General features: G+C 42.5%; 1 protein-coding gene across 8 annotated transcripts in view; it reads left to right on the forward strand.

The window, feature by feature from the left end:
- The window catches only part of sox6 (SRY-box transcription factor 6), a 136,811-nt gene that overhangs the window by 91,956 nt on the left and 26,877 nt on the right, over window positions 1-17,978 (forward strand). For all 8 annotated transcript variants that reach the window (XM_016273127.1, XM_016273129.1, XM_016273130.1 and 5 more), the window contains 4 exons: window positions 4,125-4,204; window positions 14,572-14,721; window positions 16,669-16,846; window positions 17,483-17,670. In XM_016273127.1, the coding sequence (XP_016128613.1) occupies window positions 4,125-4,204; window positions 14,572-14,721; window positions 16,669-16,846; window positions 17,483-17,670 (596 nt within the window). The remainder of the gene's footprint in view (window positions 1-4,124; window positions 4,205-14,571; window positions 14,722-16,668; window positions 16,847-17,482; window positions 17,671-17,978) is intronic.

Consider the following 17,978-nt stretch of genomic DNA (forward strand, 5'->3'; position numbering starts at 1 on the left):
TTTTTCATTTTGGAACTGAAGGGCCTCTGGGTGAAGGAGCCATCGTACTTGTCGTGACACGTCTTTTTTCTCCTTTTGTGAAAAAGAGAAGTGCTCCTCACGCAAGCACTGTAAATTCAAAAACAAATTTGTAGGAAATTGCTACAACACGCAGGCTGACTCACTGCCAGTATCCCTCACCCTCATATCCAGCCATTGTTCTGAGGTTTAGGGATGTGCCAGTCTCAGTTTCTGTAATTAAACCAAGTATTTTCCTCCCTCCCAAGGAATCAGTAGCATTTAGTTAAATTTCCATCATTCTATCATTTTCCCCTTATTTCCCCCCTCTTTTCTTTACCACAGAGGACTGTTGAGAAAAATAAAAATGGTCATGTAATGATTTTTCAGTGTAACTGCTGAGGTGTGTTAGTAGAGCTGTAGGAAATGAAAACGAACATAAATTAAGAAGACAAAAAGTTGAAATAAAGAGAAATTATCAGTGCAGCTCGGTAAAAAAGCTTCCCTTTTGTCTTCAAAGTATGCCTTGAGAAACCACGTTTGTTGTCAGCACCTCATCAAAAGACAAATATACAAGAAAAGAGATAGAGCGCTAGACAGAGAGACTGGTAAGAGGGAGGAAAGCTTCAGAAGTCAGCAGGTGAGAGTTAGATTATTACAGGGTGTGGTAGAGCAGCTAATAAATTAACTAAAAAGGTAAATGATGGAACATAAAGTCAGCTGTTTTGGAACTACAAAGGCATGACAGGTTGAACAAAGAGCCTGAGGGCTTTCTTTTCCCCAGTTTGATTTTTAATGTGTTTGACATGGAAACTGTTTTAGTACAAATAACAGCAGCTGTAATGGAATCCTTGGCGTGTGTAAAGAACTTGCATTATTCATAATTTGTGAAACAGCGGAGGGGAGAAAGTTTAGGACTTAGCTTATTGCCATTAGTGTGCATGACTCAACTTATTGCCACGGATAATGTGATAGGTCTCATTGCTGTTTGTACTGCCCAGCGTGGGGCAGCGTGGGGCGGCCCGGCCGGGCTCAGCGCAAGCGGCCAAAGCCCAATGCTGATGGCCCTAACCCTGCAGTGAAACAGCAGAGATCCCCTTTCTCACACACTGTGCTCAATGGCTTGGGCTTGGTATAAAGAGAGGACTCGGGTCATTCTTTACTTAAATAGACTTGTGGAGGATAGTGGTGATCCCCCCCGTGCAGACATGAACACATAGGTATTGCTGATCGTGGATGTTCACGGCCCTTGGGACGCAATGAGCTCTCGAAACCCCTGCTGACGAAACTGCTGACAGCCAGTGATTGTACAGAACCTTGCCTGGAGGGCGCGTTCATGTCACAGAGAATGTGCGTCAGGCGTTTAGACATTGATACACTACATTAGCTATTGATGATCCCAGTTTTGAGCTGATATATATATCAGAGTCATGCCCTGTTTTGAATTTAATCGAGAAATCCTTTTAAATTCCTGGATTTGAATTCAAATTGAATAGAAGTGGCAAACAGAAAGGAGAACTGTATTTCCAATTTGATAGATAGATAGATAGTTAGATAGATAGATAGATAGATAGATAGCAGTTCAGTACATTTATTTCATTTAGAAAAATTCCAATTCAACAGCAATCCCAATTTACTCATAATTTTATTTAATTTTATTAACATTTAATTATTTGTTTGTTTGTTTGTTTATTCATTTATTGACTTTTTATTTTGCAGAAGACTGGAGTGTAGAAAGAAAAGCGAGGCTAAGAGAAAGAGGAATAGGAATAGGATATGGCCAACAGCTTCAGTCCACTGTGCCACAGCCCTGACCAAAGTATTTTTTTTCTTTATCAAAAAGAACCTTCGGTCTTGGCCTGGAGGAAGGGTTGTGACCATGGTAGACACTGAGCCCTTTAACAAAACCATTGATTTCAAAGAGAGCCCCACTCGGCTTGAATATTCCACATGCTTGGCTTTTGGCATCAGGTGGAGTAGAAGTGAAGAGGTTGCAGAAGGAGCACTCCGCCAGCCTTTCCTTCCCACTTTCCTCCACCTTTTCATTAGCCTTGCAGCCCTCGCTTCTTATGGAGCACCGGCCCGCGTCAGCGGTAGTGGTGCCCTGTGCGAGACCCTTGGGTCCTTCCACTTAAAGAGGCCCTGTGCCAAGTTGGCAGTCCAAATTGGCCTCGATTTGCAGCATGATACCTGGCTGAAACAGAATACACTATGAAGCTCTCTAGCAATACCTTTTTTGAGAGAAAGCACTTATTCAGCAGCCCATGTAGCCCTTTTTAAAGAAAATAAGACAGTAGAGTATTGTGATCTGAGCTTAGGAGGTTTGCCCCTTCCTGCTTGGTGTCTTTGCAAAGCTTGATTTGATAAGGCACCACTCTAATAAAGTGATGCTATCACAGGGGAATTACATGATGAAGTGCATGCTCTGGCTTGGGTTTTCTGGCCTGAAATGTGTAAGCCAACCAAATAGTTCTTCAGCCACTGTTGATTACTTTGGCAGACCATGCTACATGGAAATAGCTTTTAGTCAGTTTAGGTCAGTTTTTGTTTTAGTCATTGTTTTTGTCTTTTAATGAAAATAGCCTTTAAAGTTAGTCAATGCTTCATCATGACTATAGAATCAAAGTTCAATCGATTTTATATATATATATATATATATATATATATATATATATATAGGTGAGATTAACACTGCCAATGGCACAATACTACTCAGAAATCTTCTCAGAGTTCACTGAATGAGATGTGAGGGAGCCCACTATTGGCCTCCAAGGTGGACTGATAATAAGCTTTTGGCCCTTGGCCTCAGCAGGCTTGGAGAAACAACCCTATTGGGTAGTGGCGTCACTGGAGCCTCACTGGCATCCACTGGCTGGAGACAGGCAGATTTGCCTTTTAAACTAGATTCACTTTCACAGACTGACATAGAAAATGCTGGCAGCCGACCCTGTCTACTTGAGACACTGACTGCCCACCCAGCCCCCAGACCATTAGCCTTGGCCTAGTGTTCTCGGCTGGCACCTGACCTGCCCGTGGCTCACATAACATATCACCACAAGTACAGAGTGAGAGAGAGAGAGAACCTTGGACGATAATAACCCCCTCTACAACTCTCATTGCACTATTTGAAATCAGTTCAGTTGTGTTCTTTATTCACCCCTGCCAGACAGGGATTGAATTTCCTGGCCGCATCACAATGTGCTGTGGTCAGTCAGATTGCAAAGTGAGTAGGAGGGGGGAAAAGAGGGAGGATATATGTTTACCCCTATGCTTGTGGCTTAATAGCTCCATATGTTTGTGAGAAGAAGTGACAGGCAGAAGTGGGGGCTGAAAGAGGGCCAATTCCCCTTCCATGGGCACGCTTCAGTCAAACCTCTGCTCTCTGAGCCAGAGACAGTGTTATATACACCAACCACAGCACAAAACACATCTGACACACTTAAACACACACTTTCAGAGGCACTCAATTATCTGTATAAGGTTTCCAGAGCTATATCTCCAGGGGTTTTTTGTTCAAACCTGTAGTTTTTCATCGAATTCCTATTGTGTTTTCCATTTGCCCTATTGTATTGTTTGATTCTTTTGGATACGTTTGATCTTGTGATGAAAATGTCTTTCAAGCTGCATTCAGATAAGAAAATTGTCTTGTTAAAACCTGTTGAAGTTGGCGTCTCTACACTGTTTCTCTCTTTCACACACATGTTTTTCTGTGCCAGATCACATTGTAAAACACATAATGGCATGTAGAACAATAGTATGACTAGGCAAGCTTCTCACAGAACATGATATAAATCGTAGTTACTTACGAAAAATAACGTAAAAGGGCATAACCTTTAACACAATGCACGGTCAGATCAGAAAAGACTGTGCAAGTGTGGGCAAAGATAAAAAAGGGAGAAGGAAGAAAGCCCGAATGTGAGAGAAAGAGAGACGTTCCTGTGTAAATCCCGCTCTGCTCTGGCCAGCTAACTCTTTTGTGAGTGCAGATGTTTGGGCTGAGTGCCGAGGCTGGGTGCAGGCAGGCCTACAGGAACTGTGTTGGCACTTGTCTGGCCTGCCGTTAGGCCGCTCATTGTCTCAACCTGTGCGCATTGTTCACTATCTCCCCCTCCTCCTTTCTCTGACAGGTGATAACTACCCGGTGCAGTTCATTCCATCCACAATGGCAGCTGCTGCCGCGTCAGGACTCAACCCTCTCCAGCTCCAGGTATGTACAGTCACAAAAGAATTTACGGGCAGTGGGCCAAGCCCTCAGCACAGTGTGAGCAAACCAGCTGTATGCTAAATAACAAGTTAGAGCTAAATCACTCGCACACCGGTCCACCCCTACAAGCTTAACACCTTCCATCTGCAATATAGCCCGTTTTTACAGCGCAGCCTTGACGCTGTGCATGGGAACGGGTTGTTGCGTCGTTGAAGGGTATTTCGGAGGCCCCTTGTGCCTTAATTGCTTTCTCTTTTGAGTAACTTTGTGGTAACGTTGCGTATCATAATGATGGAAGAGCTTCCAAGACCCTCCGGGCTGCCTTGGGAGCATTTCTCAGACACTATCTCCATGTGCTTAAATATCGATTGACACATTCATTCAAGTTTATCTCCTCATGCTTGTCATTTTAATTGTTTCTTTTAATCCAGATTTTTGTTTACTTTCACAAAGAGCGTGTTTTATTTTTCCAACTAATGCCGTTAGTCCTTCCTGTTTACTCAATCATTAGACTTGTGCTTTGAAACTTTAAATGCACCTAAGTTCCTCTAAGTTCTTTGAGAAAAGACAGAAGGATCAAATGAACGAGAGCAGAAGGCGATGGAGCTCGCAGCCACATAGCGGATTCATTTATTCATTTTTTTCTCACTTTTTTTATTCATAGACATTTGTTGTTTTGTCAACAACAGTGGTAAGCGGTTGATAGCAATTAGACATTAAGCTCTCTGATAGCTGGGAATGTTACAAAACAAAGCTGAGAGCGGAGGGAGGAGGACGTGCGGGGGAGAGAGGATAGGAGAGCGTTTCGTACCTTTTCTTCTTGCTGATACATGTGCACAATTTGTCCTTCAGAGCTTATCGCTCTCAGCATTAATGAGCCTTGGCAAGTTGGAACAATGCTTGCAGCTGGAGCTGGAAAGGCCTTTGCTATAGCATGCGACTTTGGGGAGAACAATCATCTGTGTTGAAGGTGTGGAATGCATCTATTCATGTTAAAGAGCGTGTGTAGAATATGCATGCACTTGTAAGAACGAGCTAAACAGGGAGCAAGCTTGTGATGCAAAAACAGATTGAAAATCATTTGGATCCATATGCGTAAGCGCGTCTTCCCTCCTCCCTTAGGAGTAAGCTGCAGTGGCGTAACCAGGGGCTGTCCCATCTATTAATAGCGTTTCTGATGGGTCAGCTCGAGTTTGGGATAGTCATATATCAGGAGGCACCGAGATCTCTCAGCCATTCATTGTGATAATAGATTTAACCCTGGGAATGGACTGAGAGCAAGCCTCCGAGTCCATGACTTGGCTGACCTTTAGAAAATACAGTAAACACAAATGAGTTGCATTCCCATTAATTGAAGTTTGTCTGTCTGCCGCAGATTTAGCAGAGCAGATTGGTATTTACTCTCCGTACCCTTGAGTCTAAGAAAGCCCGGCTAGTCAAACATACCCTTTCCGCCGCAACTGAGCTTCGATCATCACGCGGAAGATGATTAAAAATGATCAGGACGGAGATAAGAGGAGATTAATCTCATTCCGAGTGCGACGGTAATGTCGTTAACGCTCGCATTTTGTCTGTCGGGCTAAGACATAGAAGTTGCACGCAAAAGTTCACTTTGAGGACAAAAGTGCAGGCAAAACATTCTTTTGAAAGAAAATGATGAGGTTGTAATTAAGTGAGAAAGGGAGATGCGGACCGATTTGTACGGCAGTTAGCATGTGCTAGCATGTGGTCGGGGCTGCTTTTGTCTCTCTTCCTTTTTGGAGCAGAAATAACCAGCTTTGAATTCCTGTCTTAAATCAAAGGAAGCGGATCTTTCTAAATATGTCAGATAAATGAGGGCCAGCGCCGGGTCAGTGTTAATGAGAGGTATGTATGGATTTGTCTGCTGTGTCTGGGTGATTATCTGTAATGGCAGTATCACTGAGCTCTCGCCGCTTATGCATCACTGATCCGCTCGGTGGGAGTGACCTCACCTATGAGATCCCCACTTCCTGTGCCAGTGGACCCACCCACCCCGTGCCACTGGCTGGGTGCATCTGTCTAATTAGAATATCTTCACTTGTCAGCAATTCTGGCAAGGTATCATTTTCCCTAATTTTCTCAGTTTAGACTGGGGAAATATATGAACCTTAAAAAATGCTCTGATTGGAAAGGAATTAATTCCCACAATGCTGTGCTCGGTCATGCAGGAAGAGAGACGGCCGCTCTGCCAGTCTTAATGTTGCCGATGCAACGGCTCACAATTTTACAGTGTCATAACAGTAAGTGGGCTGGCTGTGGAATGTCTCTCTCTCTCTTTCTGTCTCTGTCCTGTCTCTTCCCCGTCACCCCAGCCCATCCGCAGGCTAACAAAAGGCCTCAGGTCCCGGGGAGTGAAAATGAAAGCGGCCAGGCGATCTGAGAGTGTAATTTGCTTGTCAATACATTTCCCTCGACCGCGCCATGCGCGTACACGCACCCGCTTGTCACCGCGCGTCCCAGCGCGCCGAGTAATTTCGCTCAATGTGTCCCTGACAGATTGGCCCTCGTCTGCAAGTCACCAGAGAAAAGCCGCTCAAACTATTCCCCAGACCGCATGTCTCTCTTCATTAAGACCCTCTCAGGGTTCAGGATGAGCTGGGCACGGCCTCCAAACAATGGCTCCATCCCCCGGCGTTGCTTCCCTATTAGAAGTGACACCTCTCACCTCCAGGCGGAAATTGTGTCGGATTGTAGCCGTATGGCCAGACAGTCTAAAAGGAATTATCCTAATTCTACAAAAGAATTCGATTTTATTTTTTGTCTGCTTGAATTGGCATTTAATTTGCCAGCGTACAAGATCACCTTACATCAATTGCTTAGAGGAAAACAATTTCCTTAAAGCCATTCTGTCCTTGATATATTGTTTTGCCAAGAGCTCTATACAAATCTCAAGTCAACTTGTGAGAGGCCTGTTTTTTATCATTGGAAGCAGTCTTTTGGGTTTAAGCAGTCCTAAAATAAAGCATCATGGGATAAAGCAGAACATCTGGGTCTTCCCTGTGGCATATAATAGAGGGAGAAAACACAAATAGGACCTGCTGGCCTCTGTCCTGCTCTCTCTTTTACTGTTTTTTTACTCCTTTCTTTATTTCCTAATATTTTTCTCTCTTATTCTTCAATCTCACTTTATCTCTTTCTTTTAATTGACAAACTCTGTCACAGTTTTAAACTTCATGCAAATTAATTTACTGTGTATTTATAACCTTCTTTAATTTATACATTTAATTTAAGAATTAATTTAAAAAATAATAATTCATTAAAAGTAATTTTTTGTTTCTATTTCTTTACATACATTTTATTTTGACCCAATGAAAGCCCTTAACACTTTAAATAAAGCAATTGTGTTTAATGCACATTTTAGGTGTTACAGGAGGTCTGTTATCAAGGTTTTGATAATATCAAGTTTTTATTAATTTAAATCATGTCACCTGATGCTTCAATTTTAAGTAGCATCTATTAAATGATCCTGGGGTTTCAGAGACCCCAAACAGAACATGAGGGTTAAATTTATATAGCATTTCTCAAGTTAAAGGTGCTTTATATAATGCTATTATTAATGCTAACACATTTAAGAGTCAGGGAAACTTCTCAGAAACTTCTGCTGGGGATGAGGGAAGAGAGGAAATACTGTGTTATCTTTTGTTTGGATGCTCATGTCTCTGCATTCCGGATGTATGGAGGGAGCAGGGCTTTCTGCCACAGCTAACAAGTGGAACACTTTTGACTATGAGCTGCAGAAATGAGAGTGAACAGCTGCTGGTGTGATTGAGGAGGAGAGGAGAGAAAGAAGGAGAGAGGAAAGGAGTGGCGCGTGCTGTGCGAGACAGACTCTGGAGAGATAGCCAGAAGACAAGAGGCGGTATGAGCATGGGGCAGAGCCTCTAATGGGAGGGATAGGTGGACATCTGGATGGATGGAATTGTAAAACAGAGAGGCAAGTAAACAGATAGCGAGAGATGCAGACCATCTAGCTTAGAATGACCACCTGGGTTGATACCAGCACAGGGTTATTAGTGTAGGCTTGTAAAGCAGAAATGCGCAGAACATATCCTACCCTTCAAGTTAGTGGAGCTATGTAAGGAAATAGAAGGAAAACATGAGGTTGAGATGGGGGAAGGGGCAAATGAACGAGGGAGCAGGCTGGGCGCCAGCAGATGGGACAGATGTCTGGCCATACTGGAAAGCATTGGCGCAGCGCACTAGCGCACCCCTGCTTCCCTTTCTGACATCTGGGCCAGCCTGGGTCAGCCCGCCTGCCTTGGGCAATGAGCCTGGACAAGCCTTGTGGCAAACGGGCGCGGGCGCCCCAATGCTACTGAAATGGCAGAGTCGACCATGCAGCAGTAACGCAGTCCTCTCCCCATGCTACCGCTCAGCTGTGCCCATACAGAGAGCCGAGGAGGACGCACAAACACAAGTGCCTTAGTGTATGTAAACCGTCTGGCTTGAAGAATGAAAAGAGGGCTTCAACCCCCCTGGCTCAAGTCAAGGTATGATCCCAGCCTGGTCTGGTGCGACTGGAGTAGTACTTGACCTAGTCTTCTCCACTTCCTTGTTCACTAAACCAGCTATGGTAGGTACAGCAGCAAGTTGTTTCTCTTCTCGCTCTGAGCCCATCAATCTGTGCTGCTTTTACAAGGCACCCGCTCTCTCAAGCAGAACTCTGTGGACAGGGTTGCTATGGCTTTCCCTGCTCCTGGAGAGCAATTTTTGGAACACATTGTTTCTCATGACAGAGACTGGCCCACGTTTTCCTGCGTGTTACATTTAACTTGGACTGGACTAAGGCAATGACTTCAGAGGCACATAATCGAAATATATTGATGAGGCTACAATGATGTGATGACTGTCTTTTGTTTCTTTTATAAGATCAACACTCGCAGCATATAGCGCTTTTCCATCAGTCTTCACTGATATACATCATCATTTTGCCGCCAGCAGATGGGACAGATGTCTGGCCATACTGGAAAGCATTGGCGCAGCGCACTAGCGCACCCCTGCTTCCCTTTCTGACATCTGGGCCAGCCTGGGTCAGCCCGCCTGCCTTGGGCAATGAGCCTGGACAAGCCTTGTGGCAAACGGGCGCGGGCGCCCCAATGCTACTGAAATGGCAGAGTCGACCATGCAGCAGTAACGCAGTCCTCTCCCCATGCTACCGCTCAGCTGTGCCCATACAGAGAGCCGAGGAGGACGCACAAACACAAGTGCCTTAGTGTATGTAATTTAGTGTGCTTATGTGTTGACGTATGATAATGTATCAGTGGGGTTTTTTGGGCCTCATGGACACGTTTCAGTGAGCTCAGACTGGGGCCTGTGCGGATAAGTTGGAGAGACAGTCATGCACCATTATAGCTAGAAGCACTAAAATTGGCTAAATCTGCCACTGTATTTCCCAGCATCTGCCAGAGAGCAGTCGGCCCCTCTCTTTAAGAACAAACAAGAGACTCAAGTTGTTTTTTTACCTCACATGATGGCCTATTTGCCCGTCATATGTGCTCAAATCTAGTGTTTCATGAGCCATTTCAGTTTGCGGTCTCATTCCAGAGAAAAATTCAGAAAATATACACACTGTGAGCACTATGAACCATAAAGGTTAAGTTTATTACCATTGAAAAAAATCATACTAACCCCAAATCTTTTTGTTTATTTTTAAAGAAATTGATTTTTTTATTGAGCACGTACATATTAAACTGCTCAAAAGTGGCATTAACTTCCTGGAAAAAAGTGTATCGTGGTTTAATGTGAAACAGCGCAACATTGACGTAAATAAGAAATGTTTCCTGAGCACCAGATTTCCCAAAAATTTTTATTTACTTTGTCTATAGGATAATTGAGTATTGAAAAAGTTGTGATTGAGATGTAACCCAGGTCAGATTCGGACCCCCAGCTCTGATTATTACATCAATTTTTACATTGTAAAACCCAGTGTCTCTGAATGCTGTTTGACTGAAAAAAAAACAGCATAACCTACCTTAACTGTACCCTTTTCGTTTATAAACAGTTTATCCTGAGCGTTTACATATCTTTACACAGAGGTGGAGCACTGAATTGGCTCTCCAAGAAAGCAAAGTATCCCTGAGTGTTGATACATACAGCAGCGTGGTCTGAAAGTGTTGGGTAATCTGGATGATCTGCAAATACTGTTGTTGCAGGCAGAATCGGTGGGCCCTCTCATTTAACCTCTTCTGTCTCCAGAGGGGTTGCTTTTAATTATCAGAGGCTAACCGCCTGACCTTGGGCTGGACCCCACTCATTTGGGATCCACAGACTGTGAGATGGGCATGGCTCATGTGTGCAAGAGAGAGAGGCGGGAGACATTAATCTGGCTGCGTGTGTGCGCATGTATCGCTCGAAGTATGAGGACCGCGGGCGAGCGAATTGAAAAACCCCATTTCCCGAGCCCCTCTCTCTCTAACTAAGCTGTATAGCAGCGAGTCATTTAATGCTCAAGTGGACAAAGGTATTACCTGAGTCACTGGGGTGGATCAGGCCTTTTCTCTGCAGGCCTTTCTGAAACCACATGCTGAGAGCAGCTCAACATCTCTGCCTCTCTTTTTCTTTAGCTCGCTTTTGGCCTCTCTCTTTCTCTCCAGCACCACTAGTGTTCTGTCCCCATCAGCTTCCATTTCCTCAGAGCCAGCAGCTTCAGTACACACTGTAATAGCTCTCCACTGTGTCAGATTGCTGCTTATACACCACTTGTATGTCTGTTGGTGTTACAGCACACATGTGTGTTTTGAGCGTGTGTGTGTGTGTGTGTGTGCTGAGTTAGGTAGCAGTTGAGGCACTCATCTTTTGTTCCTCTTTTAAAATATCAAAACCAATAATTACATTACATTATATTATATTTAATGGATGTTCGGGAAGTGTCATATAAAGATTTTATATTTATTATTTATATTTTTAATATTAATTTAAATATTTTATATTTATTACTTATATTTGAGAGGTTTTATTTATTAAATCTGTATACATATTTTGTACATATTATATATGTTTTTAAGTTTGATTATGTTTTATTTTTTTCACAGTACTATGCAAAATTCACAAAAAACATTTAAGTGTGCCAGTAGAAAGTATCTATTTGAGATTCCCAAACATTCTTTTTGCAAATATTGTTATAATTGAGAGAGATTTTTGTATGAACAAAGACTTCTACAACAGATGGTATGGCCCAAATGCACATGAAATATTGATTAGAGTTTAAATGCTTGTATTATATGAGAAATCATCAGAATGTGTTAAGTATTCCTGAGAAGACGATACCCATGAACATCCTTGTGAATATATTATCTTTCACTGCTCATTTGTGAAACAGAAAGAGTGGAAGCTTAATTATTATAGCTAGATCTGAAGCATTAACAGACTCTGTTAACTCAGACTGAAGAATGATAAGATTGACCATGCTCAGCCTTTTAGTTTTGTGGGGCAGGGGGCATGGAGCCAGCTTGTCCCGGCTGCCCCACTCCCTGTTCAGCCATTGACTTTCAGCATGACCCTCATTAGCGTTGGCCCTGTCTGCTGTGGAGACCCTGCAGTATGGCTGAAGGAGAGGCAGAGGAGGCCCAGTGGAGCCCTGCATTACATGCCCTTCAGACAGACTCCCACCACATCAGCACATCTCTCCTTTTGTCTATTTTCACACCTTTCAGCATCAAAACACATGACCTTAATACACAAGCCGCACTGTGCACAGCTCGATGTGACACATTTGCAAGCATCCTCTCCTTTCCTGCCCTTGACAATAAGAAGCTTGCTACGTGTCACACCTCTCCATTAGTATTTTTTATTTTTTTTCCCCGCCTGTGTCTTTCTAGCAGACCGCTTTACTCGTAACCCTGTGGCTTTGACCCGTTAATCAGGCCTCACAAAAGGCAGTCTGACTGGCTCTAATTTGAAGCAAAAGCCAATTACGCTCTTTTTCCGGAACAATAAAGTTCTTCCCATGCAAGGTCAGAGTCCCTCTGCCCATCCACATCAGCAGAAGCAGCGCTGTTAACAAACATGTGTCCAGCAGACTGGACCGAGGGCTTCCTTCTTGTTCACAAGCACACAAACTCACACGTCCGTTCACTTACTACCTATAGAGAAAAAAAAGAATAGCGATTGTGTTTTTTGCTTTGCAGGACAAAGGCTTACTGTTTACCAGGCTGGCGAGCTGCACTATCACTGTGTGAACCTAATCAGCCTGCCATTTCCGCTGTCCGTGTGCCGGCGCTTGCCCCAGGTCTCCCGCAGAAGAATGACCCCTTTGTGCGCCACTAATGTGCAAGCGTTTAACTTTGGTACCGGAGAGCATTTTAGTGTTTACATCTCCTGATACATGTAGACACAAAGCGCTTTGTCTGGGCTCAGGTTTTTCTATGTGAGTGGCTGAGGTGGGGCAGGCCACTAATGCTGGTGCCACTTTTTCCATTTCAGACAAGTGGAGTCCTTATGTAGCCCAGTAAGGAAAGGAAATGAGAGCAGAGAGAGAGGCAAACACGCTCGGGTACATACGCATTCAGAAAAACCTCTATGCTTTTTTGGGGTTGAAAATACAAGGACTGAGGCTGTAAAAACATATGAATAATAGCACTGGGCTGCTATTTTTAGGGGAGACTGAAAAAATTTGGCTTAAATGTTGGCATTGTAGTTTTGGGTTTGGCTTATGCGTGTAAAATCATAAAGTGAGCAAAATATAGTACCGATCCGTCTGATTCATTAAAGGGTGATATTTTATCACTGAAACTTATAACAAAATTATTTTCTTTCTTATTAACATGGTACATTGGGCTGTGTTTTTACTGACTATTCTACTATTTTTACTGACTATCAGTATATACATTAGAAAAAAATAAAGTATAGCCATATATATATATATATATATATATGACTGTTACCTATAAAATCACCATCAAAATAACAAAGCTAGAACAGTGTTATTTTAATATTATTTACATAGCATTATAGTTTTTATTGATATTTTGAGTTCGCTTTTATTTGTACATAAAATTTTGTTATTTTGTGGTTTTGCCATTTTTAGTTTTTATTCCCAGTTAGTAAATTTAGTGCTTCAACTTAACCATATTTCAAGTAGTTGTAAAGGCAGCATTTATAATTTAAGTTGTTTAGTTTAAGTTTTTTTGTTTTAATATTTATATTTTATTTCAGCTTTATTCGAATAACCCTGTCTTGGAATACGCTTTAAATATTCGTCCCCTTCATGTTAGATTATACAGATCTCTACTGTCTCCAGTCTCTGTTTCAAGTCTTTGTTTCATGCACTTTCAATGTTTTCAGAGCTGATTTTATCCAATTTTAACATTTACTGTATGTCCCGTGGCCTGGTGTGATTCCTCTTAATGTAAGAGACAAAAGACAATAAAAGCATTTACCTGCTCGCTAATCAATATTTGCCTGAGGGAAAGCAGCCGTGCATACATCTGTCTTCTCACTAGAGAGCTGAAAGGAAGTGTGATTGTTTTAAGCATCTGTGAATAATACAACGTGCTAAATCAAATGTCGATATACAATGTTGTACAATTTGACATTCTAACCCAGGATTTTCTATTTAATTGTTCCTTTTGATCTAACACTGCTTTGTTTTTTTGAATGGTGCAGTTGTTATTTTTTGTTTTTTATTTTGTGTGCATGGTGTGTGGGTATTAGCAATCTGTTGAAATAAAAATCATTCCCAATAGGTTATGACAGTCATTCAGTCTCATAGCTGAAATCTAAACCTCTCCCGCACACTTTCTCCGCTCAGTTCTGATAAGTGATTGACACGCAGCACTTCAGCATGCTGAATGCGTACCGCTGGAAGGTTGCTGATTAGCGAGCGTGTTGACCGTGAGCTAGTGAAAATAAGCAGAAGAACGTGAATTCTCTGTCAGGCTTCCTGTCTTATTGAATGTCTTTGATAGAGTGCGTAACTGAAACTCGACTACCATGAGTTTGTGTAACTTTGGCGGAATGTGCGTTGCGCCATCGAAGGGGGAAGTTCAGGTGTCTGCGTAGCGACACGAAAAGGCGCCAATTAAAGTCGAAGGGGCTTACTAGAGGGAGCGAGGGGAAGGAAATCAGATCTTAGAAGCAGCTAGGCTTCAGTCTGCAAATTTTGCGTGATGAGTGGAAAGACGAGTGGCTCCAAGCCTCTTGTATGCGTGCCATTGCTGTGTGGTTTTTTGGGGCTGCTGCCTCTCCCTGGATCCAAGCTTTGATATACAGTTAGACCTTTGATGGAGCTCCTATGCCGGGATGGAAAGGGAAAAAGCAATGCAAGAGAGAGAAGAAAAGAGAGAATAAAGGCTTTGAATAGTGTCTGGCTTTGGATGTTAACGCCTTGTGGGTTGTCTCCCTCCTTACAGCAACTCTATGCCGCCCATCTGGCCAGCATGCAGGTCTCTCCAGGAGCCAAGATGCCTCTGCTGTCCCAGCCCCCCAATTCTACTGGGCCGATCTCCCCGTCTGGCTTGAAGAATGAAAAGAGGGCTTCAACCCCCCTGGCTCAAGTCAAGGTATGATCCCAGCCTGGTCTGGTGCGACTGGAGTAGTACTTGACCTAGTCTTCTCCACTTCCTTGTTCACTAAACCAGCTATGGTAGGTACAGCAGCAAGTTGTTTCTCCTCTCGCTCCGAGCCCATCAATCTGTGCTGCTTTTACAAGGCACCCGCTCTCTCAAGCAGAACTCTGTGGACAGGGTTGCTATGGCTTTCCCTGCTCCTGGAGAGCAATTTTTGGAACACATTGTTTCTCATGACAGAGACTGGCCCACGTTTTCCTGCGTGTTACATTTAACTTGGACTGGACTAAGGCAATGACTTCAGAGGCACATAATCGAAATATATTGATGAGGCTACAATGATGTGATGACTGTCTTTTGTTTCTTTTATAAGATCAACACTCGCAGCATATAGCGCTTTTCCATCAGTCTTCACTGATATACATCATCATTTTGCTTTTTTGTGCGGCGACTGTAACCTAAAACACTTGCACATTTGGAAAAGTTTAGTTTAATATCACAATAGAACGGGGGTAAATCATTGAGGCAAACAGTAGTGTGTGCGTAGCACCCGCAATCCTCTTCAGTCGCTCAGCTAAGCTGCTCCTCCAGGGCTTTTGGAGCTCTGCCTTTGGAGAGAGCCGCCACATATCAACATCTCAGAGCATACGGTAAGATCATTGGCAATTACGCTGAGCCACAATTCAGAGTCGGACGGGCATTTTTAGACACTCTACTTGCCAACACGTGTTGTATGAGATACACTATGTTAATATTGATCAAAGATGTTACGTGATTGTTGCCCCGTTAACTCCCTATGTAGATATGCTGTGCTTAATTAGCTAGCAGTCTGTTTGTTTGTCTAGTTGAAGCGTAATTGAACGACAAACTGTTATTGGCAGTCAGATTTGTAAAGAGCTGGGGGCAGTCTCTGTATGTGGCCCATCTGTTTGGACAGTACAACACTGAGAGTGAAATCTTTTTCTAGTCTACACAAGATGCATTAATATGATGAGATGCATTTTTAAAGTTCTGGATTGATGATGCAGTTTTGACACAAATTTTACCTTGTGTTTTAATCATCAAGCTCTCTACTTTGGGCCGGGTAAGATTTTTAAATGTTTTTTAAAGTAAAAAAATATATAGTAAAATAGTGATTTTGTGAAATATTATTACAATTTAAAATAGCTATTTTAATCTATTTTTAAAATGAAATTTATTCCTGTGATGAATTGTCAGCAGCAATTACTGCAGTCTCCATTGTCATGTGATCCTTTAGAAATCATTGTAATATGCTGATTTGGTGCTCAAGAAACATTTCTTCTTATTATCAATGTTTAACACAGTTGTGCTTGTAAATAGTTTTGTGGAAACGGTGATACATTTTTTAAGGATTCATTCAGAAATACATACTTTTGATCAATTTGATGCATCCTTGCTGAATAAAATTCTTTAAAAAAATAAAATAAATAAAAAATTTAATATATAAAAAAAAAAAACTTTTGAACATTAGTCTATGTCCCTAAATATGAAACCGTAGAACACAAATTAGAGCTGTTCTTCCTATAGGGACCACATTTGGTCACCACAAAGACATCAGAACACACACACTTAATTGTAATACAACAGTAACAAGCTCTCTGGTCTGATTGCATTTGTTTGAAACAGGATGTATTAGCTGTTAACCGTTTCTCTCGGGCATGAGAGCAGGTGAAAAGATAAAGATGTGTGCTCAGACAGAGAGGGTTTTAATTAACCCGAACAAAGCCTGGCTCTCACGGCATTGAGGAGCTACAGCATGGCACAAAGCCTGGCTATGAATACAGAACCCATGTCTTGGAGGAGTTGGACTAATTAGTCTACAGTAATAGCCTCTGGTGCATTGTCTTTTATGTAAGGTGGAAAGCATCTCTCTATAGGGCGTCCCTGTTTTAACAGAAGCTTTGTGTCTTTTATGTACAGGAGGAGGGAACGCAGCCTCTCAATCTCTCCGCTCGGCCCAAGACAGCTGAGCCTGTCAGATCCCCCACATCCCCGACACAGATCTTCTTCCCAGGCAACAAGAGCAGCCCGAACAACCTGTCCAAGAGCGGAGGCATCCCCAGCCCCATCGGAGGGATGGGCCGTGGCTCGTCTCTGGGTAAAACTGTAGATTTGGTCTGCTTTTAGAGTTCTGTGTAATGAAATCTTTTATAATTATTAACATCCTCACAGCTGAGAGACAAATTGTATATTTCTGATTCTTTGTAGTGTGGAATCAGAGAGTGAACTTGACACACTCCCAACTCATAATCTCTTGTAGACCCTGCCATTTTAAAGAGTAACGGATGGCGTTGTTGTATATTTGTTTTCAAAGCTTGTACTTCATCTCTCATTTTAAGAAATTTTTTTTTGGAAGCTGCTACTAACAGTTACTAAAAACAGTCTTTCATTAAAACTGCACTGTGTTGTTGAGCAGTGCTCATTTCCCTCCTCCTCTTGGAGTTGGGCTTTGAACACAGGCTTGGTGTTTGTTTTTCTACTATTTCCGAGATTTAACTGCCATCCCGCCTCACCTCACTTTGATCCACTAATTACAGAAAGGCGACACACACTGAGATTGCTCCCTTAGTTTCCTGCAGTAATAGCCCCCCCACACACACACACACATGGAGTCGGTCACACTTACAGTGCACACATGCAGACTGTACTCACAAGACCTCCTATATTGTGTTTCACAATATGGCCCTGAGCATATGTGTATTTATATGTGAACCTGAGCGATTTGTCTCTGCAGACATTCTGTCCAGCCTGAACTCAACAGCGCTGTTTGGAGATCAGGATGCAGTGATGAAGGCCATCCAGGAAGCGAGGAAGATGAGGGAGCAGATTCAGAGAGAGCAGTTTCAGCACCATCAGCAGGGAATGGAGGCCAAACTGTCTGCCCTCACCAGCATGGGCCTGAACAACTGCAGATCTGATAAGGTGAGAGTGATTGACTCCTGTAAAAAGTGTTGGAGTACTGCAAGGAATTTGAATTATGGAATCAGTTCGCAAATATCAAGTGTTTAAATCAGGCTTATATATACTTATACTTAATATAACTTTTTAATTGTATTTAAAAAAATTATTAAATATATTACATTTATTTAATTGTTTTTTTATTTTAACAATGAAAATATTTCATAAACGTACCCTCTATCAACAACGCAGAGTCTTGCAGTTTTTTCTTTTAAGTTGTCAAACCATTCAGTCAAAGTCTTTTGAAATTCATATAGAAATACAAAACACAC

Source organism: Sinocyclocheilus grahami, unplaced genomic scaffold, assembly GCF_001515645.1.
Source record: "Sinocyclocheilus grahami isolate Dianchi unplaced genomic scaffold, SAMN03320097.WGS_v1.1 scaffold76.1, whole genome shotgun sequence".
NCBI classification, from domain to species: Eukaryota; Metazoa; Chordata; class Actinopteri; order Cypriniformes; family Cyprinidae; genus Sinocyclocheilus; species Sinocyclocheilus grahami.